At 38.5% G+C, this 27,170-nt stretch overlaps 1 protein-coding gene across 1 annotated transcript in view; it reads right to left on the bottom strand.

The window, feature by feature from the left end:
* Positions 1-27,170, bottom strand: part of CHN1 (chimerin 1) — a 98,101-nt gene that overhangs the window by 34,001 nt on the left and 36,930 nt on the right. The window contains exon 6 of the mRNA XM_027878442.1: positions 17,091-17,379. Coding sequence (XP_027734243.1) covers positions 17,091-17,379 — 289 coding nt within the window. The remainder of the gene's footprint in view (positions 1-17,090; positions 17,380-27,170) is intronic.

Raw genomic sequence — 27,170 nt, 5'->3', positions numbered from 1 at the left:
GTGTATGCCTTTGGGAGTTTGGCTTTGCAAGGTAGTGCTCTTCTTAAACCAGACCAATTCCCTTGTTTTTGAAAACCTAAATGAAGAATGACATTTCTATTGTACACACCTTCCTGACCACCGTTTGGGTCATCAGGCAGGCCAAAATCTTTAACTTACCAGTATGTGAGATAATAAAGTAAGAGAGAGCAGGCTACTGTCCTCGGGAAGCCCTAGTCACTGCAGAGGTGAGTCATCATTCCTGAGACCAAACAAGTGAAGTCACAGACTTGGGGCTTCAACTCAAATCCTGCAGGAAGTTATCCTCTCCTGAGACACTCTCCTGCTCCAGGCACTCCATGTTGTCTCTACTGCAGCCTGCAGGTCCTGCTCTCCTTACACCTTTGGCTGGCTTTTGATTCAAAGCCTGCCCTCCACCAGTGGCTCCTGCACTCCCACCCGCCAGCAAAATCTGCTCTCCAGAGCCCTTTCATTTTCCAACAAATTATCTTTTTAACTTGCTCTGCCTGAAGTCTGTCTTAATGGGCACAATTATCAGATACTGCCTGCTACATCCTGGATTAAAACGAGGCAGAAATCCAGGGAGAAAAGTAATCTCTCTTCCACTTTTCTAAGTGCTGATTTTATTTTTTTATTAATTGTTTGTGACAGACATGTGCAATCATTACATGTGTAGGGAGCAGTATGCTGTGCAGACTCCAGGTGGAAGGAAACTGCAAGGCTGTCATTCCTAAATTTAATTTCAGGACGTGATTTCACAGGATTGAGGTGAAATGAAAATGGAACGACTGGAAGCAATAGCCAAGCAACCTGTCAGCAGAGCAGGCAACCAGAGCAGCCTCTCAGTCCTCTACATTTTTGTGACTTAAGCACTAAAAAACCAAACCCAGCCACACAAGAGCCTTTAAACCAACACATCTGTTTAGAGGTTCTATATTGTACATATGGACTGAAGGGAAACCAAAAAGGAAAAGACAGCAACCTGCCATTTCAAATGTTCTCATTTGTTATAAAACCTCAACTGTAAGTGGTTCAATATATATCCTACCGGGACTCCAGTTTCCTTACTTGTCCCTGGACTAGTCCTTCAGGGTGCAGGAGAAACAGCTGTTTTCCTGAGCACTATTTGCTCTCAGTATTAGCTGCATAATGTATGAGTATTTTCTGGTACTAATCTCCCAATCAGTAAGACTTATTATGAAGCCTCCACAGAATTGATTTAAAAGTCATCCCCAACTTGCAGTAAATTCCAATTAGTCACTCTCTGAAAGACACATTGTGGAAGTTTAATCCAGTCACACAATTCAGTCAACATCATACAAATTATCTTTCTAAAACAGGAAATCAATGCATTCCTGTTTGTTGAGTAATAAACTAAAATTACTCTGGGAAAAAAAGAAAAAACAAAACAAAAACAACAAACCAAACAAAACCAGAAAAATTCAAGTCAGGTTAAGCTCACAAGTCCTAAAATAACCAGATCAGAGTTGATCAGGTCTCCTGAAGACTGTGTGCCTTTCCAATACAATGGAGTGTTTAGTTTCATGAGCACCTGGCTCTGCTCTTTAACACATTATCATGTTTTCTTCAGTCTCGGGAAGGCATGTGTAATACACAGCAGGCTTTTCATTCTCATATGGTATTTTCATGTTGTTATGACTAAATATGCCTTTATTATTTCAGATTTTATATATAATATACTACCTTCCCTCAAAGGAATGTATTTTAATAATAATATTAGCCAGCAGTTATATTGCATGCATTTCTTAAAAACATCAAAGATGATGCCCTACTGTACATATATCAAGAAACAAGACATTTGTTTTGCTATGCAGTGAGCCAGTGTACATTTTGCCATATTCTGTTTCACTGTATAGCTAACTTAGCCAAATGCATATGCTGAGAAAATCCTTCCTTGTCTGAACAGTTTATGAGCACATTTTATGGGCTCAGTACATGATTTTCAAAAGCTAATCAGTCAGATTGTGAAACTGAGCCCAATTTCCTCAATGCTGTTCTTAGTGGAAGCTTGTTCCACGCTAAATATAATTTCCCCAGTCATCTTTCATAGGATTGTTACAAGGGGGAAAAGGCAGCCCAAAAAGTTACTTCTTAAACTAAAGTGGTGATAAGCTGCTTTTAATTATTTTCTTCACTTGTAGACATACTAATGCCAGGCATAGCCTCTGCCCACAGGCATGTGGCTTGAGCAGAGGGTAGGAATGCTATTCAAAGAAAAGGCTGACCTGAAAGCTGACATCTCAGAAGCTGAGTGGGAAGGACCATCAGGGCTGGATTTTTCTTGCTGCCATTCCAACACAACCACATTTACCTGGCACATGGACACCATCAGGCTCCCACAGTGCTCAAAGTATAAAGGAATCCTTAGGCAACATAGAACCTCGCTTTCAGTTCAGAGTTACCCACAGGGCAATTGGGGTTTAAGGCATGGTTAAATGATGAAAACCTACTGCTGAGAAAAGTTCTGGTTTTTATAACAAAATTTTCCAAATGGACTGACTTCTAATTAAATCAGACCTTTCCCCACCCCCTCCAATGAAACACTTATCGCAAAATCCAAATAAATGGCTATTTATATTTTTTATATAAGTGTATATGATTTCCACAGCAAGTAATGAACATTTTTATATCTAGAATCTTAAAAAATGTTTTTAAAAATGTTTAAAAATTTGAAAATTTTATCAAACAAATTCAGCCAAAATGTTGTATGATTTAAAGTATGGCTGTTAAATTAATAAAATAAATTTCGCTTAGTTTAAATTTAATTTAAATTATTGAAAAAATGTCACCCAATATTGCTGCTAGAAATTACTGCACTGACAGTGAGTTCATTTGGTACTGTATTGTGCAATACAATTACAGTCTATTGGCATTATTTGGGAAGATTGTACGTTCACACTGGTGTGCTTAACATGTTTTCATAACAAGGGAGCATACTCATAAAAAAGCAGAGAGGTCTGAAGGGAAGCCAACAGAAAAGTTTTTCTGTGACTTTAGTCCTTTAACCTACTGGTCCCTGCAGTTGATTGGGATCTGGGTCAGCTGGTTTATTTTGTTCCTGGTGGCAAGGCGGGTTGCAGATTTGCTCCCAGCAGTTACCAATATGGGCCTTTGGAAATGACAATTTGAAACTGGGCACTGGCAAAAAGCACCCATGTGACTATTTCTCTCTTTAAGTAACTGGCAAGACAAAGCCAATGAACATTTATTGTTCTGGAGATACTGGCACAAAAGCAAGACACTTTTCAGTGGCAAATACAACCCATTTTTCTCCTGAGGGAGGGGGCTATTTGGTACATAACTACGGATCTAGCCATGGAGAAAATAAAATAAAAATTTCACAGTGGCTCCACTAAAAAGTTCTGCTTTTAGTCTAGTTCTCAGGGACTTTGTGTGCTTTTAGTCTAGTTCTCAAGCCACTTTGCTTTTAGGGAGGTCAGTAACTGACTCACTGTGTACACTGACAGAGTGGGGTAGTTCCAGGGATTTCCAGGTACAAATCCCACTACAGGGATGTATGTGGGCATGTGAGAACACGCACAGGTAGGGATGTGGATGTTGCAATCAATAATGGTGCTAAGCTGGATTTTGTAAGCTATAGCTACAATTTCCTTTATGCTGCATAAATAATAATATGCTCCTGCTCCCAACAGGGTTGTGTTCTGGATGAGAGAGTGCAGCCCTGCCCTCTTCCCAGGGCTCCTGCCTTGTCTTGAGCTAGCCAAAGCCACAGGGCTCTTCCCTGCAGACCCCAATGCAAGATGCCCCCATGACCCCAGCTGCCTCTGTAAAAATAACCAACTGCTCCAGCCCTTTCCTTAAAGACAGACTACCAGCCTGCTTGCAAGAGGCAGGATATGACTGCTTGACAAAAGAGGAGCTGCTACCAAGCTGTGTGACACTGAGGCAGGAGATGTCAATCAAACACCATGATAAAAGCTACCCAGAAAGCTAAGAAATGAGCTCTTTTCACTTCTAAATCTGACTGTGGTGAGCTAAGCAGTTCCCCACCACCACGAGTTCAAGCTGAGGTATCAGCCTCAGCAATTGTCTCCCTGCTTTGTAGCAGCTCGTTACCACAATCTCATTCTTCAGCTGGAAAACAACCTGCATTAACAGGGGGCCAACTCCAGCCAAACTTGCAAAGTACAGAAGGGGACCAAGAACTGGTAGAGCACATAAGATACCACCTCCCTGCCTCAGGGGGCTGGCAGCCTCACTGTTCCCCAGGCAAAGTGTTCCAGATGATTCCTGAACAAGAAGAGAAGTATCATTAAACACTGGAATTTGTCTCCAGTAAATCCTTCAAAGACTGTCCTTTAGAGTTTTGCTTTCCATCCACCCTTTCATCTTCCATAGTTTTGGTTTTGGTCAAATCCTATCTTCCTCCCCTCCTGCCAAGAGCCTGGGCCACGGAGGTGGTAAGTTTAGCAGTGAGCTAAAGCAGTGAAAGCATCGGCCTGTGCCAGGTACTCCTCTCCCTGGGAAAGGCAGAAGCAGAGAGACTGGGAGGACTACTCATATAGTTTAAGTTAACTATTATACCATTATAAGTCACTAAATCAGGGCTAGAGGGATCTGTCCTGCAGCTGTGAGACCTTTGGGAAGAGGAACTGAAACAAGGAGCTCTGCCTAAGGGAGGAACCCTCAGACTGGTCAGCAACAGAGAGCCTGTTCCTCAACAGCTCCTCCATCCTGCTCCCACTGAGTCAGCATTTTCTATTCCAGCTAACAGCGTTGTGTTTCCTTCCCATCCCTTGGTCTGTGATGTGTCTCCTTGCCGGCCTGCAGAGAGCTGTGCTGCTGTGACCAAGGCATGACTGATGTTCATTGCAGTGAGGGGTCACTCCAGCAGAAGCCTCTTTACCTGTGACATGTCAAGGTAGACTATATTCCAAAAAGACCTTAAAAGTCATTTATAAATGCCATGTGCTCTATAGCAGTGATAACAGTCAAAATGTAATGCAAATTGGCAGCTGCATTAATGCCACTCTTTTGGCAAATGCTCTTTTTTAATGATATACTACATTAAAGTATCATAAGAAAACATGCTGTTAAGACTAATCTTCTGAAACCACAAGGGACTGGTGATAATTTATTCCTCATCTGACCCATTTTGTTATAAGGATTTCCTCAAATAAAAGGAAAAATAAAAATAAAAGAGAAGGCACATCAAAAAGTTTAACCATACCTTTTTGATGAGGAAATACATAAGTTACAACACCTCCTTTATAATATCAATTTAAGAATCATACTGATAAAAGCAGTTTTTACAAGCAACCTTTGTACCTTTTTGAAATTGAAAATGTATACACTTAGGGATAATGACAACCATGTAATCTACAAGGTCTTTCTATTATTGTATTTATTAGATTTTTTAAATTTAATCCTTATGGAATCGAAGCTTTGGCTACTGGTGTAACTTGGCAAGAGTACGGAAATTTCTTTTTATGTCTCATTGATATTTTCTTACCTGATGAAATAATACTCATTTCACATTAGTCTTGCCTGGCAGTCTAATGCATCTAATATTAGCCTTTTTTGTTCTACACAGTAATTCAATTTGGACTAATTCAATATATGTTGTAATTGAAAACTGCAGCTCGTTAATTTCTAAACACCCTTTGTATTTCAGACTACACCTGCTCCTTTGGCATATTCTCTATTTTGAATCCATCCACTTCTTCCTGAATAAGCTATGTTGCTATGATACGTGTGCTGTCACAGTTTCTTTCTCAAACATACTTTCAGTCCATAATCATACTTATTTAGCATAAATAAGATGAAGAATGCAAAGTCTCCTAATCCTTCCTCAGTTATAATTTGATTCAAAACCATGAGTCAAGGTGAAAACAATTTTTAACCTGAAGGAATACTACAGTTGTAACATGGATATACACAACATTCTTGCAAAATTTATAATGGTGAAAACTTGATTATGGACCATCTCACTGCAAAGAAAAAAAAAAAAAGAAAAAAAAATAGGGTGACCCCCAGTGCTCACCAGCACTCCTTGTGGACCCTAATTACCAGTTTTCCAGTTCTATGTGTGTCCATGGGCATAGCTGCACCAGTGCCGTGGGTCTGGGTCTATGCATTTTATACAATGAAATTAGGCAGATCTGGAGAATGAGGTGGACTGATCAACCTTCAGATGAGTCTCATGTGGACTCCCGCTACCCTTGCATAAATCTCTATTTAAATCATGACTGCTCTGAAACCCGCAGTGAATGAAACCAGAGTGGAATTGGCAGTACAATTATACTCTGCTCCCAAACTAAAATTACCAGTTATTAACAAATTATCAGTTTATTTCCACTCATAAAATTGTCCAATCCCTGATCACATTCTTAGAAAAAGGCCCATTTTACTTCTGTTAACCAGTGTTTCAATTTCCTCCTCTCTCCTTTTCCACATACGGTTCATCTTTCCTATTTATTCCCTCTTAGTTTCCTAATTGACATTTTAAAGTGCTTCTATCATGAACATTTTCATGTAAGGGCAGGAAACGTCCCACTTCCCTACAGAAAGCTGTGACTGTTAAAAATTCTTGAGACATTCACTCAAGAAACCATCATCTCAAATGGTCAAACACAGCACCTTTGAAACAAATTTAAATAATTGCTTGATTTGAAAATGAATGATTTTGAATGACTTAAAATGGGACTGGCAATGCAACTCCCCATCGTAAATTTGGGCTACGCAGAATATTTACCTTTTGAGGGGGAAGCATTGGCATGTCGACAAGTTATACGACCTGTGTTACACAGGAGAGACTCCAGGGGGTTTTATTTTCCCACCTCCCCCAGCAAGTCTGTGGTTTCTTACAACATAATGTTTAGTTGATGTCTATTTTCAGTTGAAATGCACTAGTCCCAAGTCCCAATCAGTACATTTGGGATTTCAGATGTGTGCAATTTCTGAACAGCAGCTTTTATTGTGAGTATAGGTCATGTCAAAGCTAAAAGACTAAGTTTGGGGTATATTTCCATTACTTAAATTCATTAGAAATGAGCAAAATGTTAAACGAGCACATCTGCTTCCTTCTTTCTTTGCGTGCTTTTCATCTCATCTTACAGGGCAATTTTTCATTTCTACTGCCACTGTCAACTAGCACTTTAAATGACACCGCTTATTTCTAACACTGAGGTTGTTTGGATTTTCAACAACAAAAATAGCCCAAGAGAATTAATAAGGCCTATAAAGAAAATAATTATCCAGTAAGCTCTCAGTATGATCAGCTTGCTGAGCAGTGAGTCTGCCTTGTGAACTTCAGTGTGACAGAGGTGACTGGAAGCTCCCAGGCACCCAGCTGCAGCACTGCTAGCAAGGATTTGGGTGGAGGCTGGAGGGAACGAGAAGCTGTCACTTAAGAGACTGAGCACTTGAAAATCTGTGAAACATAACAACACAGAATACTTTTTGCAATTTTTGTGCATTTGCATTAAACATATCACTACTCTAATCATCAGCCAATTCACAGAAATGCCTGAATGCAAATGCAATTCACTACCATATTAACTCTAGAAATGGCTTCAAGACTTTTTCAGCAATGTAAATTCATCAGAAATCTTCTACCAATAAACTATTTGATACATGATATAAAGCATAGAGCTTTTAAAATATTTCACCATTACATGCAAAATGGAAATTAGGAACATAGCCTTTCATATTTTCACAGAATTCCTCCAATCCTCTCTCAGGAAAGGTAAAAGCTGCTTGTCTCTAAGTGCTACTAATCTAATTCACAAATTGGGAAATATGAAGAAATTTATTAAATCACATACACATATGACTAAGGCTTAATAGAGGACATTACACTCTGTGATACTAGCTCTAATGTTCCTTAGGCAGCCTATTTCAAACTGCTTAAGCTCTAAGAAAATGCAATAATAATCCCCACTGAACAGCAATATAATCGAAGTGCATTATAATATGAACTTCACTATTAGAAACACATTATCCTGTAATTATCTTGGAAGTTGTATGGAGGAATATCAATACTAAGATGATGAAGATTAGAGCAAGAACTGTTCATCAACTGATGAACCAGATCTTTCAGCGTGGCAGTTCTTACCTTGCTTAAACATTAGGACTGTAGGAATAGTAAATGCCAAAAGCAACACTTTCTAACTGCTGATGCTATGCAGAAAAAAGGTTAAATATGGAAAAGTTTTATGTTCTAAAAGTTAATGATCAAAGGAAGACTTTGCAAAACTGTCAAGAGTTGCTGTCTTCACCGATGACAAATGTGACAGGTTTGAAATAATAGGAGCAAGTAGTTTATTGAGCTTAGTAACAAAACTGCTCTCCTTACTTTGTTCAAAGTCAGAAAACATTCAGCTAGATACTAAAATTAAGCATGAGAAGTTTCAGCTGAAAATATATTTTTTCTTGTGAAAGATTAAAAAGAAAGAAACAAGGGCCAGAACAGATCAGCTGTGGCATTAAGCAAAGGATAAACCGTTATTCTTTTTTATTTTTACAGTCTAATACTTCATTTAGGCACTCCTAACTGCTTCTCTTTCTGCTACCACTTCTAAAACAAGCATTTCACTCTTCATGAGTCTTAAGGATTAGGTAACCACTTATGAATGGGCAATTACTAGTGGAGCAGATGCGCCTGCCTATCAGGGGGTTTTCTAACTGGATGGGGGGTGACACACGAGATCACCACAGCTTCACATCCTTTCCATCTTTGTACAGAAGCCAAATGACATAGATTTGTACTAGTGAGCATGTTAACAGTGACCAGTGTAAAAGGCTTTTCCTGCTCCCATCTAGACACATACACACACAGACAAAGCAAGCAGTAAGGAAAGAAAGGAGCTTATCTGAATAGAGAGAGGGGTAAGCAGAGAAAATCTCTGTGTGTCAGACTCTGAGCACAGGTTTGAACAGGATACACATTGCTGAAGAAGGCATAAAACACAAGACATATCAGATATTAGTTCACGGCCAAAGGTGCTACCAACTGCACTTTCTGCAGCCCTGGCTTTTCCTTTGGCCTCTCATGTTCTACTTCTGACCAGACCTGACCCTGCCCAGTTTATGAGATTGGACACAATTGTAGCCCAAGGTGATTATCACCAGCTACACGGTGTCACATTATAAAGTCCAAGTGAGGAAAGAAACTTGTAAATAACAAAATTATCCTTTTATAGGGCTCTTAATTCAACAGTCCATTCTATTTCCTGTAGAAGTGATTAGTAATCGAAAACAATTAGGAGATGCCAGATGGGAGGAGGAGTTAGAAAAAAAAGACCCCAAACTCATACAGCTAAGGAATGAGAACAACAAATGAGGGAGCTGCCAGCTACCAACCCACTGCAGTCCCTCACCATCCAGAAAGCCCTTTGAATAAGCAGTAAGGGAGAACCACACACCTGCTTTAAAGGCAGCTTGGAGAGAGACCCACCTTCTCCTTTGGCCACTGCATGCATCATTCAGTTGTGAGAAAGCATAAAAAGTCAAGAGTAACTATAGGGTTTTTTTTAAAAAGCAGGGAAAGAAATGTACAATTTCCTCATATATGTCTATGGGACTTCCCCACTGGACATCTAGAAAGCCTTTTTGGAAACCTCAAGTATAAGACCCATAGGGAAGGTAAGAAGACTCCTATAGCATGCTAAGGCTGAAGCCAGGATGGCTTTCCATTGCTCACTGGGAGTTGAGCTGGATCTCTGCATTAATATGTCCCATCTACCAAGGTCCCCTAGGATGGGAAAACTCTCTCATCCCGAAGAGCACTCAAAGAAAGCTATCATCTTTGGCTCTTCAAGAGTGAAGGGAGATTACCTCCTCCCTCCCTTCGAGTCTTCTTGCACTAGCCTATCCCAGCTAAAAAGGCAGGAGACTTCTGACAGTATATGTAAGAGGCTAGGGCTATACAGTAATTTTTGAGGGGCATTAAAAATGTAACCAGATCCAAACCACTGTTAAAAACCCTGAAAAGAATTGTAGTGAGGGCTTCACACTGACTGACCTCACAACATGGAGAAACAGGAAAAGAGTAGTTTATTCACTGATAATGGTTTCCTTTTATCAGTAACAAGCATTATTCTTCAGAATTAATTGCACAGCAACTGTATTGCTTTACAGCCTTTTTAACAGTTATGTACACTATTCATCTTACAAAGGCTCAATCAGGCACAGGGCATATGCTGAGGGTAATTACCACGTTTTTGCTGAGGGTCTGATGTGTGAGTCTGAAAGATTAACCCCCCAGCTGCCTGTCTCAGAATATTAGACATCAAACTTTCTGAAGATTGTATCTTTGTGTACACATCTCACATGCCAGATCATAAGAGAGCCACACCTAGCTGAGAAAGTAATTTGAAAGGTCATCTCAACAAGCAGTGAAGTGACTCGTACCCATCACACAAGGCTGAAGAAGGATTCTCAACTGTGCTTACCTACACAGCAGAGGAAACACCTCTACAGAAGTCGCATAGCAACAGGAGGTGCAGTTTGTGCTTGAAATGCAACCTGACTTAAGGGACTCCTCAGTGTCCGAAGTTTGTGGAGCCTTGTTTGTTTTGAACCTTGTCATACTAGATCAGCAACATGCAATCAGGCTACCAACACAAACACACGACTTTTACTTCACATTAACCCCACATGTTATTGTGTAAGCATTAAATTAACGTGCTTTGAAGGTACAGACAGACAGATCCCCAAACCTTCCCCCCAGAGGCAGGCAGGCAGGCAAACAAGGTCCTGTGAGGCTCATTGGAATCAGCTGGGATGCTATTTCCATGGCATTAGTAACCTGCAGGAACTAAAAGAGCACAGCTGAGAAGCAACCAGAGCTGGTGCCAAGAGAATAAAGAATTTAGCCTGGGAAAAACAGAAGAGCTATGGGATAGTGTTTTGCATTGGAACTGAGCTACAGGTCCACTTAGAGACCCTTAAAAAACAAATCTTGTTTGCTAACTTATCCTTTTTAAGCATGAGATACTGATGAAAGTAAACTAGATATTCTGTGTCTGACCTGGGGTTTAAATTAACAAAGTGTACGTTTCATCTGGAAGCTCTGAATCTTAAAACAAGATCAGTTTATATAATTTTTTAGTGAATCAATTTTACTGCCATAATGAACAAAAATAATGGCTGAGGTTACTCTTGGTGATTATGAGTAGAAAAATCATCCTGCAGTTTGGAGAAAAGAATTTTCTTTGTGCTGATGTCTGCACGCTGGGCCTTACATGCACTTAACTCTCCATTCTTGGGTATTAATAAACATAGTGTTAAGTTAAAGACATATATGCCTATAAAAATGCATTGTAACCATTTGCAGTCTTACATTGAACTGCATGTGCCATATTTAAAAACATATATGACACTAGTTCCCCACCACCATAAATGTTAATGCATAGAAAGGAAAGATGAGGAAGACTGAGGCTAGGACAAACGCTTCTGAGTACCGTGTTGCTGATATGCTGGAGCAGCTACCTAAAAAGTAGGCTTGTCTTTCATCCTGCAAAGAACTTTGTTGGTATTGACAAAATTGTCGGTGCTTTGAAGTCTCTGCTGAAAGATGGGCTAAACCCAGAAGAAATAAATAGAAGTTTCTGCCTTCCACAGAGTTATGTTTTATTTATAAATTACATTAAACTTACAGAGTGATTGTCATGGACACCCGCGCAGGGACTGGAAAGGAACATTTGTGAGAAAAGAGTTGACAATCTCCTCAAGTTAACCCATGGAATTCTTCACTGCTCAGTCTCCTGCACCTTTTTTAAATGTACTTTAAGGTAAACATTTCTTAGTTGTACTTTTCCTAGAATTATAGAATCAACCAGGTTGGAAAAGACCTCCAAGATCATCAAGTCCAACCCTTGATCCAACCCTGCCATGGTTACCAGACAATGCTAAGTGCCACATCCAGTCCCATCTTAAAAACCTCCAGGGATGGTAAACCCATCACCTTCCTGGGCAGCCCATTCCAGTGTCTGATCACTCCCTCTGTAAAAAATTTCTTCCTAATACTCAACTTAAACCTCCCCTGGCACAGCTTAAGATTGAGCCCTCTTGTCCAACTGCTGATTGCCTGGAAGAAGAGACCAACCCCCACCTGGCTACAACCCCCTTTCAAGTAGTTGTAGAGAGGGATGAGGTCTCCTCTGAGCCTCCTCTTCTCCAGGCTAAACAACCCCAGCTCCCTCAGTATCTCCTCACAGGACTTGTGCTGAAGTCCCTTCACCAGCCTCATTGCTCCTCTCTGGACTTGCTCCAGCACCTCAATATCCTTCCTGAACATTATTGCTTCATCACTACCCTTGTTACAGCTATGGCTTGTTCAGATGTTGTATACATTATATGCCCATATTTTCTCTTAATTAAAGTAAATGGAAATATTTCAAACAACTTCCAGCATGAAGATTGCTTCAAGTCTCAAACCACAATTTCCTCCCTGATTATTAAGACCACATCTTCTTTTTAGCTCCTATTAGTTCCAGAATTGGCATTGCTGAGCACCAAACAGTGCTGTACAAAGCTATCTTCCTCCATCACAGACCTGGATAAGGGTGCCTGTGCTTCTATGACAGCCTGCTGTAACTTCCTCAGCTACAGTTTCTCATGTCCTTTCGCTGAAGATAAAATAAAAAAACTTGGTGAACGAAGGGTTTAAGGAGATCTTACCAACAGATTTGACTGGCAGCAAAAGTAAAAAAGTAGTAGTGTCATTAACAAAAATATCAGTATCAGTTCAAGGTTGGAAAGTGAGACTGGTCCCTCTGCAAACACCCATAAGTATGACCCTTAACTCTGCATGTGAAGTCTATTATGAATCCATTAGAAATTTACACAGAGATTGCATTTAACTTTGTAATCTGGATTACTTTTGGAGGCAGATGTAAAAGCATGTTTTCTAGTAAAATTATACAGATTCACATTTCCAGATTTCTTTGCATGGGGCTGGGAAAATTAGCCTTCATTACTATGGGGGAAAAAATGGTATCACTACTAAGGTGAAAATAGAAAAAAGATTGCCTGTGTTGGGAGACTGGTGCCACAAACTTTCTCTCAAGCCCTTCCATCTATAGGAATTGAGTGTAGTGCAGTCTAAAAGGGGTATTTAATTGGTTTGTAACCACTGAAGTTTTGTGAAGAAATAGTATGCATCACCAAAGTAAACATGAATAAATGTGATTCAGTTGCTATCCTAATATTAACCTCAGCATTTCATTCTGAAATACAGGATAACTCATAACTAATGATTTCATTTTCTCGTAACAAATATTAAATCTTGAATCAATCACTCATACAACTTCTTACATTAATATAAAGAAATCAAATACATGTCAAAATAATAATAAAAAAAACCCAAAACACGTTTTGCAGGGCTTTAAAGAAGGACTTTGATATAGGTATGTAGATATTCACTGATTTCTGAGACCTACCATTTTTATAAGGTATTTAACTGAATCAAGTCATCTGCTCTAAGGCCGTAATTACATTTGAGTGTGGAGAATGTTCAGAGATCCATCAGCATTCAAGGAACAGGAGGAATACTAAATCCTATGATACTCGGCATCCACTTCCACACTAGGCCATACAGATTGAATCCACATGGGAAGCCCTCTTTCAAATTAATCTTAGCTCTCTCTTAACACACAGACCACGAAGGCTCCACAATTTAGTTCTGAACAATCTGCAGACTGTTTTGGGAACCAGCATTACCTTTTTAGCCCAGCAGCTAAGAAGTCTATTCAGGGCACTCAAGCATGACAAGCATTCTCCTATTTTTAATCTCCACTCCCCCAGTTATCTCTGACTGTTTATCAATTCCTTTACAGATTATGAAAAACATTAAATCATTAACCAGGAATTTTAATTTTTAATATATACTTGTATATGGTATGCAGTCATATTCCTTCTCACGATCAGTGAAGTACATGCTGCGCAGTGGATTATATTCTCATGCTTTTCCTATTAAAAACTGCATCTTAAATCCCACCACAATATGGTCTCTTGTAGGAACTCAGGAGTATTGCCATTTGTGTCCTACCATCCTTATCTAATGATTGCATAATTTTTGTTTTTTTTATCTCTTATGGTCTTTAAATCTTTCCCCTTTACTAAGGCTCAGGTAGTGCACATGAAAAGTGTCACCCAAAACACATGCTGAATTCCTCTATTATGCATTAATTGCAGGAAAGAGTAGGGACCAAATAAAGTATTTCTAGTGCATGCTGGGAGGCATCTAACACTAATATGAGGCATTCCCTGCTACTGCCACTCCCCAAATTGAAGACTAGGTGAGTGCTCTTTAATATTTCATTCCCAAGCTTGGGATGTGTTCTCTAGCTGCCCAGTTTCCATGGCAGAAAGTGAAACTCATTCCCACCAGCTGTTCCCCAGGCTGTGACTGTGTCTTTGTGTCTCTCCTTCTGAAGGGCTTATATTTCATACACCACCCACAAATGACTGGGCGATAGTTACAGGCACAAAGTTTGGATTTGTATCTGAAAGCCTCTGCATTCCGGGAACATATTTAGGCTCAGGACCACCAGTGATAAAGACCCAGGCTTCTTTCTCTCTTTACAGAGTAGGAGACATACTGTGTAGGGAGAAGCTGTGCAACTACAGTATAGAACTGGTAAAGATGCATTAATTGTCAAATACTATACACCCTGCAGAATTTTCATCCTCACTATGGGGCTAATGGGCACACAGATCTTGCTGTTTGGATCATAAGACAATGTTGTTGGTTTTTTTTTGGGCTTTTTGAACAATTTTCTTTGTATTCATTGAGATTCAGTGGTACTCTCTTCACAATAGGCAACAGGAATCACTCTGCCATCCCTCCCACCAAAAAGAAAGAAAAACCACTTGACCTATTTATAAATGTCTGTTCCAAATGCTGAGACTGCTTCTGGGATCAGGTGTTGGTCATGGGGTTGAAGGCCTTACTCTCCTTGGAGATTTGCTGGTTGAAAGGACGTGTCATTTTCCACCAAAACCCTGAGAGCTGCAAAGGCAGCAAAGATGTCACCTCTGTGCCATTCCACAGTGAGAAAGATCACACTGTACCTTTCCCATGCAGCCATGGGTAGCAATCCCAACTGGGTAATGACTCAAAAAGTAAATTGAAATCTCCACAATTAACTATACTGTGATGTCTGTGTGCCTCAGTGTGTCCACATCAGCATGGTTCCATGACAAAAAGAAAAGGCTCAAAAGCGGTGCTTCAGGACAGAAAATACCAGTGCTGTTGAACTATGTTGTGGGTGAAGCCCCTTTAGTCGCTCTTAAGTTCGAGACAAAGAGGCTGTGATGTTGTGATTACATGACTAACCTGTCTAAATATTTTTCACCTAAAATTTCAATTTTTGAGAAATATTCAATAGTCCTTGAGCTATTTAATGAAAAATATTTCAAAATAGTATGTATACCTTGTTGGTGACATAACACAATGTAATCTACAGATAAAACAGCATTCTTCAATACTAATCTTTGAAATTCCTTTACTATGAACACTTTTTCATCAATTTTAAAAATGCTGTAAGAGAACAGACTTCAGTAGTCACCTGGAAGTTTCTAAATGCAGGAAGAGTTAATTTTACCAAAGAAACCCAAAGCAGTGACTTCCAGAAGTCTTACAGAAGATTTTTACCCAGGCTTTGCATTATAATAAACCGTCTATGATAATATGCAAAAAAAATCCTTTTGAAACAGCACGCTGAAAGCAGCAGCTGTCAGGAACTGTAAGAGATAACTCACCTCTCTACTACTGGTACCCAACAGGCAAGAAATTGGATATTTAACATGGCCAGCTAGCTTTAATATCCCCACCAGTATTTCTTTTGTCAAAATGATCTGATAACAGCGAAGATTCATACTCTAAGCTAAGTTAGGTGCTTCATCTCTCAGCAAATTCAGTGCAGAATGACAGATTCTACTGAAGAAGGATTTGAAGGACCAAAGCTACAAGCCTCCTCTCTCTGTGTACTCTCTACAGAGCTTAGCTTCACTGTAGTAGTCACATAGGTTGGAAATTGTCAGTCAGACCTTTCCCCCACCTCAAAAAAACTAAAATCACAGACAAATATCTGATTGGAAAGACAAAGGATCCCAACTAAGGTTAGCATTTCTTCCAAGCACTAGATTAGATACCCCTAATGTCATTCCAAAGTTTGTGAAATAGGGGAACATATCAGACTATTATACATGCATTAACACCTACACATGTGTAAAAATAACTTTTAAAAAGACCTTCATATGTCAGATTTTCAATAAACAAAGTATTTAATTTAACACAATGGAATTTACATTATGTTTTCTTTTTACTTTAGTCACTGAAACACAAATTAAATTTTAGGCTGCTGCTTGGTCTGCCCATTACCTTCCCAACCTCCTTTAATATTTTTATGCTCATTGGTTCTAAGATTTCTTTCTTGTTAGTTTTTTGTGGTTTTTTTGTTTTTTTTTTTTTTTTTTTTTAATAAACCAGGACGCAATTACTTTCTCAGCTGATACTGCAACTCTCTGAAGAGAGCAATCCTTCTTCGTAAGTCTGGCTGAAGCCAAAAATAGCTCTGTCAGCTTCTGACAGGCTGAACTTAGCCAAGTGAAATGTTTTAACATTTTATCAACTTAATGAACAGTCTTATTTATAATGTGGACAACTTCACTGTCATTGTATGCAGACTACTGAATAGACTGTGAAATGCATTTGTTTGGGGAATGCTGAATATAATAGAAAATAACATTTTTGATCAAAATGCAGTTCTTATATGCTGTAAACAATTTAAAGATTAAGTATTGTTTACCCATTTGAAATAAAAGAATGGCTTAATGGTAACATCTATAACTGTAAACATACCTGAAGAAAGGAATCTCACAAAGACAAATAACTAACTGCCAAATCATGAAAATCTGCAATATGCAAAAATTACCACTACAAAATTCTATAACCAGGTTAAATATTAGCTTTTAATGTAACACTGGAAATTAATATGTAGACTAAATATCTGCAGATACTTTTAGTATTTTATAGTAAAGTGAGAAGGTTAAAAGTAAGAAGTCTAACAGAAAAAAAGTGTGGGTTAACAATTGCTTACCCTCTTTTCTGCTACCTCATCCTCTCCTGTAGACTCTTTGCCATCATGTTCATCTCTCAGGGTTGGCATATGCTTTTTGTGTGCTGGCTCTCTGTTTAAAGTTGTATATCCTATGTGTTCATAAATTGGATTTATTGTCATCTTGGAAATGTATTCAGCTGCCTTCGTTTCAATATAAAGAGTAATCAATCCATCTGTCACCAGGTCATGGATGGACTCAAAACGTTTCTCCCCAACAAAGTGTTTTCCATCGTAGTAGAGTCTGAAGTTTCTGGTTTGACTTCCAAATCTGCCTCAATGAAATGGGAAAGTGTTTTTTTTTAAAGAACAGTAAGCAGAATAAATAAGAGTAAGCAAGCCTTTGCAAACAATTAAAAGCACTTTATCACTTAAAGCTGTGACTGTGCTCTCTCTGGTCCAGCCGAGTGGAGAACCACTAGTTAGCACAGATAGGAAGGAGAAATCAACAACTGCAGATAGATAGCCAAAACAGTGACTGTCCCAGAAGGAGCTGTTTGTTCTCTTTTTCTTTTAGCCTCTCCATTATCCCATGGAAAAAGTGAAAAATTACTTCACACTCGTTATGGGATTTTTTAGTACATTACTACTACATCACCATAGTCAATTTGCTTGGCTCTGATATGAAGAGTTCTCATAATAGAGTCCTCTATTACCGTTGATCAATATGGAGTTTTGATGCCGTCTCAGACCTCTGCGCCCCTGCTTGCTTGCAGGAAGAGGCCATTCAGGGTTCAGCTGAGCTTCAGTGCCAACAATTACACTGAAGCAGAACTGCTGCCAGAACCGGAGCAGCACAGGACAAAATGGCACAAGGGCAAGCATTCTTTATTCCTGGCCAAAGGCCCAGGACTAACTCTTCAAGCTTTGTACAAAAGTCCTTCTGTATTATGCTTGTTAAGCTTCAAGCAAATCTTTGTAATATACAGGATATATAACATGAAAGCTATCCAACGCTGGCCATTCTGCATCAGGGTGGAATAGGATTTAGATACAGGCTCTTAGCAACCATAAGAATACCAATTTTACCTCAACAGTAGCATATTTTCACAAACTGTACATAGAATCTGCAATAATTTTCTGCCTCTAAGCAGTCTAAACATGTGAAAACACACTAGAGTTTGCACTTGACAACAACCAACACACTTCCTGAGGAGAAGATGGAGGCAAGAAGCTGCTTTCACAGCTCACTTCAATGTTGTTCCTCGGTCAGCAGCAAGGGTACTGGGCCCCCTTAGAAGGTCAGATCTGCCAAATAAGTATTAAAAACTAAATTTGAAAGGATAGACTGCTTTCACTTTACAATCAGTTGCTTCATAGGAGATGTTAAGAAACACAGTAAACACTGGTACTTTGCTGAAGTGGCTCCTCTTCTAGTGGGTCCTTGCCAAACAGCAGAAAGTATAATTAATTTTAGAGCTTGCCTCAGGTAAAATATTGCACTCTTCTTGAAAACATGGGCAAAAATACATGGTTCTGTGATCCGCATTTTTTTCTCTGTTCTAAATCAAAATACCAAAGTTTCCCATCCCCCTATCAATAGTCTGACAGTGACATGAATTTCAGAAGCTGTTATTTCTACATAAGACTCAAATATGAGGGGGCTCTCAGGAATTTGCATCCTGCTCAGTAAGGAAAGAGAATACGATGTGTAGGAACTACATGGGCATTTTACTGCAAATTAATAGTTACTTCCATGCACAGTTTTATGCTGCGCAAACTAGAAGTTCATTGAATCAAACTGAAATGCAAGCAATTACAAAATGACAGAAATAAATTTTTACTTGATCCTAATTTCATCACAAGATGCAGTTCTGAGTGAATGCAAGTAATTTAGAAAGCAGAAAGATAATGTCATAGGTTACAGCAGAAGGGGTAGATGTGTTCAGGCTTACTCTTCAGGGCATCTTTATACTCAACACAGTGTGTGGCAAACAAGGACCACGAGACGTCCTCCTTGTATACCCTTGACTGTCAGAGAAGTCAATATGAGCCAAGAGTGCTCAGCACTTTGCAGTGCCAAAATGGGCAACCTTCACTGTCATCTGCTCAAGTCAGTGGGAATAATGCATATTGAGCACATACAAGCACCTTGATGTTAAACTTCATGGGGAAAACCAAATAAGTTTGAAGGTGAAGAATAATGGGCCTTAAATGACAATATACATTAGAATTACTTTTATGAAGAGATGCAAGTGAACTGCTGCTCTAATCAGTAACATCCGCTCTGACAATACTTAGAGCAGAGTTTTAAACAAGCTGAAGGTCACTTTCTGCTCTCAGCTTTCTATAAGAAAAAATATTACACTAATCTTATTAAGAGAAGATAAGGCACAGAAAAACATCTCACAGCCTATTACTACGTGTGCATGGTGCCTTGATTTTAGCAACACCCCTTGAAGTCTCAAACTAGTTCTGAAGAACAAGACAACCAAATACAGAGAAGAAACATAAGTTTTTAGAGGGTTAGTCCTCTTTCCATCAGGGTCAGAAGGCATGCACTCCTACCCCAGGTATGTTTTTCTAAGCAGCCACTAAGCTCTACATCTGTTCAGACTGCTGCACATAAAGTGTGTCTTTGAGAGATAATATAAGGAATAGGATTTTCAAGAGATGAATTGTTTGCCTTTATCTAATTTCCCATTTGTTCCATATCAAACTTTTTACTCAATTTTTTTCTTATTGGATACATTGTGGAGAAACATACTGTTTTCCAAATAGAATCCTATTAGTAGCAAGGAGATAAACCCTCCAAAATCACCCCCAATCAATGAAACACCAATCTCTTACAAAAACTGCATTGTCAATAGTGTGTCTCAGAATTCTGTTTTATTTCTTTCAAATTAATTTAAATTTTTTCCTGACCACACAATGACACTTTTGATCAAATTACAATATAAACCCAAATATACATGTTCAATTGAAAATTATTAATTAAAATTTAATCTTCAGTCCCTTCAGTCTTACTTAAAACTATGGCTTAAATTTTTCCATTACCAAGACTGTTTCCTTATGTTTACTTTCTATGACATTCCTGAAGTCTTGTTAATTATACATCACCGTGGCAACTAAGTAGAATCAAGATTTGATATTTCAACTTCCTGATGGTCTCTTCCTAGAGACAAGCACTAGTACCAGCTGGCTTTTGTTTGAGAAGTAGAAAGCAGGACACAGATAAAGTATGTTCTCTTTTGGTTTAAACAGGGGAGCATTAGATGTTTTTCCAAGAAAAAGAAAAAGGCCTCTGACATGTCAAACAGTCTCATTGTGTCCACTGTGCATTTGTTTGCAAGCAGCAGGACTACAGATAAAAGACTTTTTTTATTCCAAGTTGTCTGAAAAGCAATCACTTTGTCTAGTTCCTTTGGCTGCCAGTGGGGTAGAGTGGATAACAACGTGGGAAAATGTATTAAATGGTAGAGCAAATGTGGCCACTAATAAAGGACCGAGGAGTTGAATTAGGTATCATACCATGAGAGAGACAGGCTTCAGAATCAGCTACCTACCCTGGATGCAGCATTCACTGAAGAAACAAAAGGAAGAAGTGAAGGACCGAGAGCCCATACATACTTTCTTACCATCTGAGAAGATGGATTTTACAGTCCACATACAGAATTGTACAGTATCTATTCACCACTTCCACAGGCTATTTTATGATGAGAAAACTTTCTAGAAAAAAGCATTATTTAGAATGTGTAGCTGCAACCAGACCGCAAAGTTAATGCCCCTCAGGACTACTTGTGTCCTCCTTAGTTTCAAGCAACTTTGTACACCGAACTTGGAAATGGTAAGTCTGAGCCTAAAGGTCACTTGGACTTAATCTTCCTTTGGAGAAGGAGTGCCTTAATATGCTTTGTGGCCAGAAGGTAGAAGTCTTACTTAAAATCAGGTGCCAGAATTTCAGTTCTAACTTCTGAAAACTCTCAACCAACACTTATGACTAGAGAGTTGACACTCCATAAAAAGCCACAGGAATATAAGCAATCTTGCAATCAGGAATGTCTCCTAATCATGCTGTGTTCTTGGGAATGAAAATAAATTATTCCACAGATCCTCTTTTGGCCCATTTCCTTGTCAAACAAACATAAGCCTTGCATGCAGCCAACACCTCTACACAGTTATCGCTGAAGGTCTCCAACTCCTGAGAGCAGCTAATTTTTATTTTTTTTTTTAATTATTTATTGGCAACAACATTTCTGACAATGGCCAGGAATGAAGAATTGTGGAACTTGCCAACTTTCCAGAGTACCTGCCTGACAAATAACATCGTTTTCAAAACCTTAGCAGTATTTTACAAGAACACAATATGTTTAAATGAAATCAAATGCACTAGGGATTGAAAGTAAAGGTGCATTTAACACAAGTGGGGACAAAAAAATCCTCACTGTCTGATATGGCTGGGAAAGGTGGCAGAGTACAGTCACAATGGATAGTTTTCCAGTGCCATTTGGAAGGGCAGCACTGGTTGGCTGACTATTGCTTATGAATGTCAATAAAATATAAAGTTATCCCTAAAGCCTGGTAAGACCCATGCACTGGCTCAATGCATGATACTTTAGTTCAGCATGGAAAATGTATGGCATCCTTCAGAACAGCAAACAAATCCCAGACATGGAACTGCAATGGGTCCATCTCATGCCAATGCAGACACAACCCTCAACTCCCTCTGTCTAATTGGGATCAAATAAAAAAAATTAGAGCTTGTGCTGTACCACTGACAATAGTTTCCCAGCAGTCTCTCTCAATTGAGAGACTTTTACCTGCATCACTGCTCAGACTTCCTTGTCCAAGTGGGAAAACAGTACCGTGCAGATAGTGTGCTATAAATACCAGGCGGTGAGGACCAGAGCAATGGCACTTCCCTGTGGATCATAAGCACTGTCAGGACAAACCAACTGCTCTAGGGCACTGACAGAAAACAATGAAGAAAAAGTGTTATCAGCCCTTGCTACCTGTAATGGAGTTTTTCACCAAAAAAAAAAAAAATAAAAATAAAAAAAAAAATCTAACAAAATAAGAAATGTATTCTTTCGTCTTGATGTCTTATTTTACTATTAAACAACTGATTTTCACCATGTCAAACTCTGAACAAATGTCAGCTGATCAAGGAGTATGTATCCTATTAATAAAAAGTCAGATCATTTAAGGTAACTGCTACCATTCTTGATCAATGATAAGCATTTGAAAATAACCTGTTTGCTTCAAACAGATGCATTACCTCTCCTTAGTACTGTGCTTACAAGCCCTATTCCATTTAAACTTATATAAATTGCTGGGATTGATTGATTTGATGATTGTATCAGAATCAATACAAATATTTTGGCAATGTTTTACTGCCTTTTCTACCTTATGAAAGTTCTGTACTTCCTGCAAAAAGACTCACTGTAGTTAGAGGTTGAGACACATTTGAATTCTATATACATGTGGGAATGTATTAAAAGCCTGGTATCTTCTCTTTAATTGAAAGTATTTGGAAATCTATGCCAATTTGTCTGGAATAAATACCTTCAGGAAATGTTATTAGCAGGAATGTTAGTAAACTTTCACGGTTTCATATTAAATAAATACTTATAGATCTTTACCAAACTTTTTCAAGAAATGTAATTCAAGACTTAATTTTACAGTGTAACTTCATGTTACTAAGAGCTTTCATATTACTTTAAAATAGAACTATGTTTCAGTTCTTCTAAATTAAGGTATCAGCTCTCACCAGTGTCTGCTCAGCAAACTTCAAAATGTGCATGCAAATTTTACTCTATGTATAAAGTTTTCATTTTAGATCATATATGATACTTTTTTCTGGTATATGTAGAAGTAGAACTACACTGGAAATGAAATGGAAATTCCACTGCAACTGTGTACTATGGAGAGAGAACTGCCACAGTATAATACTCAAACGTGTTCGTTTTTATTATTTCACTTAGAGCAGCTTTTCTTACCAGTACTTCAGCTCAGAGACACAGAATGGCTTGGGTCGGACCTTTAAAGGTCAGCTAGTCCAATACACCTACAGTACACAGTGACATCTTAACCTAAACCAGGATGCTCAGAGCACTGTCCAATGAATGTTTCCAGGGATGGGACATCTGCCACCTCTCTGGGCAACCTGTTCCAGTGTTGCACCAACCTCATAATAAAAAATTTCTTTTTTATATCTACTTTAAATCTTCCCTCTTTTAGTTTAGAAGTTACTCATGACTGTTATATTTGTTTTGCTTCAATAGACTTTCTCACACTAAAAGCAACTCTCTCTTCATTTGTCTGCCTAAAACAATATGCATATTTTAATTCAGTACAGCAAGGAAACCTGAGTGGAAGACATGAAGTCAAAACTCAAAGAAATTAATGTCCTTATCATAAAATAGTTTTGCAAGTGCAAAAGGAGTTTTTGGAGAGCAGAGTGGAGAAACATTGGTTTTGTTGTTATTCTTGGGTTTTTGATTTTTTTTTTTTTGTGTACACAGCAGATTGTTGATCAAGGTCTCAAAAACAAACAAACAAACAAACCTTAGATTAAAAATAATTACCGTAAGATTTTTGTTCCAGAGAGATTTTGTCAAATCAGATTTGCCTTAAGCCACTGTAATTTCAAACTTATAGTGCAGGTTTACTTAACTTACTTAAAGCTATTACAGCATTTGCTGCTCACTTAGCTTGTTTTCTCAGTGTGTTCTATCTCTGATCTCCTGGTACTCATTCAATATATTTTTGCAAACAGTGAGATTCACCAATATACTCATCCTGCTCTCTAAAATTTTTCCTCAAAGCTGCATTCCTTAACAATAAACAAGCAAATAATGTAAAATGAAATGGTTCCTGCTTATATAACATGCACTGTTAGAATTTTTGGGGCTACTAACAGTTCATCAGTGAAGATTGATAGTTTTTTTTACTATTATATTCTGTTTTTCTAGAATACAATTTCTTCCTTCGTGCAAGTGCTAGCTACAGCTAGGGCAGATGTCAATTTATTACTGAAAGTGTTAAAGTTCATTTACACATCTCAAGATATAAAAGAAAAAAATTAGCTTGATTCTCTTCCTCTTCCATCAAATCAGGAGGAACCATACTTACATCAGTGGAGTTACACCAAGCATAAAGGAGGGAGAAGGAAGAGGAAAACTGGGCCAGATAACATTTATTGCTGTCAGTTGTTTTAGTTGAATAATTCATAGATGTTTTGATGAAAACAATTATGAGATTAAACAACAATAGAAGGTTATTGTGTGTTGTCTTGAAAACATGTTTATAAAGCATCCATGGTATCTAGAGCTGAAGGATTTTTCTGCTTATTAATGAAGCACAGGAATCAAGGTATTTCTCCAAATACAAAAATTTCTAAATATGTATTCCAAAAACATACAAAAGAAGAGGCCAAACAAAAGGACTAACTAGCATTTTCTAAAGGCAGTAGAGAAAAAGAGGTACTCCAGTAGAACCTGCAGGAGACAGAAATGATGTGCATGCTTTTGACAGGGAGGGGAGTGCAATGTATGCCTTGTGCTTATACACACAATGTAATTACCAGCTGGCTGTACCACAATTTGACTTTTTACTGTTTCAACTCCAGCAGTGCCTAGAAGCTTCAAACCTGGCAGACATTATACACCATAAAAATAGCACAGTACAACACAGATTCCTGCTCAGGAACTGTGACTGGGAGTAGTCTGAGACATGGGCTACAACTTTCAGTCTGTTTGGCCCATTTTTTAAGAGATCCTAGACTTTTGTCCTGAACAGGCATGTGAGACAACAGGGGAGAGAAAACATTCTCTCTGATGGAGAAATGAGGCATGCAAAACTTAATAGCCCCAAGCCAAGTCGTATGTGAAGCCAAGAAGTGAGCCACCCCAGTACTTCACCACAAGCCCAATGCCTCCAGTGTGCAACAGATTACAGTAGATCTTTGTGGTGTAGAGGGAGCTACAGTCAGGGTGAAGGACACCGTATAAAATGAACATGAGCTATGTGCACTGAGCACAGACATGTTTTGGACAAGTTCTACAAAAAAAGTTCACAACACCACCGAAGCAGAGAATATTCCTCTGAGAAGTGCTGAACTTACACAAGCAGGAGAAAGACTGCAGTAAACTGAATTGCCAAAGATAAATTTGACACTCTAGCCAAAAGAAAACAGAGCTGACAACAACAACAGATGGGAAGAGGAGGGAAGGAGAACAGGAACACAGCAAGAAGACATGAACCATAAGGAAAAAAGCATTCTAATCTGTGGGAGGACTTAGGTAGCCAGTTAATTACTCATTAAAGTTAGTAGCTATTTATTATTATTATAAATACTTAAGTGAGGCCATCCTGGTAGGGCCCAGGTACACTTACATAAGGCAGATGACATGCTGGACACCTATGCTGTTTACTGGTAGCTGAACCTTGTTATTGACAAACTAACAGAGTATATTATTTAGTGTGAAATTTTATATAGTGAAAGAAACTTTTTACACGGAAGATCATTTAAATAGAGGGCCAGTTGTTTTACTTGAGAGCAGTAAAGCAAGCTCCAAAATCTACCAGTGCATTTTCCCCTGGGTTTTTCAGCTAGCAACCAAGGAATATTGTGTGAATATTTTAGAAAGGTTTCTAGAAACTGGATTCAGCCCTTGGTACTGCCAGTCACTGCATTTGCAAATCAGGTAAAAAAATACACAGAAAAGATATGCAAAGTTTAGTCTTTAAAATGGTCTTTATAATTTTTTTCCTACCAATTACCATGTCGGAATACTGTTACCATGGTAAAGTAAAGGGATGCAGTTAGCTACCGTTTTGCTGAGCTCCTTCTGACTACTTACAGATCAGCTGTGGATTCAGGATAAACTAAACCAAATTTTGATATATCTGTAATTCAAGAAATGTAATTCTGCTATTATGATATAGAAAGTAGTTTCAAACATTTCTTCTTTCCCCCATTGCTCTCCCATGTCCTAGTCTGTACAACAAGGCTTTTCAGCAGAATGCAGATGCACAGCTCTAACCTCTGAGCTGGAGAAGCCTTTTGCAGATGTCGAATTTTACATGCGTAAGTAATCCCACAGCAATTAACGCATGTTCTGGAACAGCACTACACATGTGTCCCAGAAGAGCCCACTGAAAATAAACAGCATCCAGCTACCAAAGCAGTTGTCTTCTGAAATTTAAAAGGTTCATGTGCAGCATTATGTTCTAATAGCCCACCAATCAGGTCTCCTTTTAAAATGCCACTGGCTAGTTTCTTAACACAATTTCATAATTTAGGCAGAGAAAACATGTACACGTATGTGCATGTAGTTGATCGACTAAACTAAAAATCACTTATTTTTGACATTTATTTCACCTCAAGAATTCTTTCCTGGTGCTACATAATCTTGAATGTGCCCTAACCCCTGAACATAAAGAAAACATGACTCATAATCAGGGCTCACATTATTACCTTTTTTTTAAAATCATACTGCAGAACCTTATTTCGATTCGTTCACAGTATCACAACAATAGAATTTGCAGGAAGGGAAACCATGGCAACCAATTAAATGTGCTACAGCAGATATCTGCTCAAAAGAACATGCAGTACCATCACACTTCAACGCCTACCCACTAGTACAATCTCTACCCATTTCCTCTTTATCCTCATCCTAATTATTAAACAAAATCTCCACCACAAAAGGCTACATTGCAAACCACATCTTACTGTTACTGTCATTTGCTGCAGGTCCTAACATTAAACAATGTATTACTCTTTTGCCAAATTTAAAATTTAAAAGCAGACCTAATAGCTCCAGAAATCAATAAGGAATTTTTATTCTTTTAATCTGTTTGGAACATTGAATTAACATTACCATGCATTTTGTACGTTTTTATTGTAACAGAAACTTGCAGATATGTATGGACACAGATATACACCTACGATAATTTTTCATGTTACTAATTTTCCGTAACCCTCAGGATTGTGAAACATTTTCAATGGCATTCTCTGCTTAATTAATCAGTAAATACCGATGAATGTATCCATGATTAAGTACAGGCATTAAATATAGTAGGATGCTGATTTGTTGCTCTCATTTGTGTTTATGCTTC

Source organism: Empidonax traillii, unplaced genomic scaffold, assembly GCF_003031625.1.
Source record: "Empidonax traillii isolate 1590-97213 ecotype Southwest subspecies unplaced genomic scaffold, ASM303162v1 scaffold42:size1813164, whole genome shotgun sequence".
Taxonomy (NCBI): Eukaryota; Metazoa; Chordata; class Aves; order Passeriformes; family Tyrannidae; genus Empidonax; species Empidonax traillii.
Note: the sequence above shows the minus strand (reverse complement) of the source record. Positions and strands in the feature narration are given on the sequence as shown.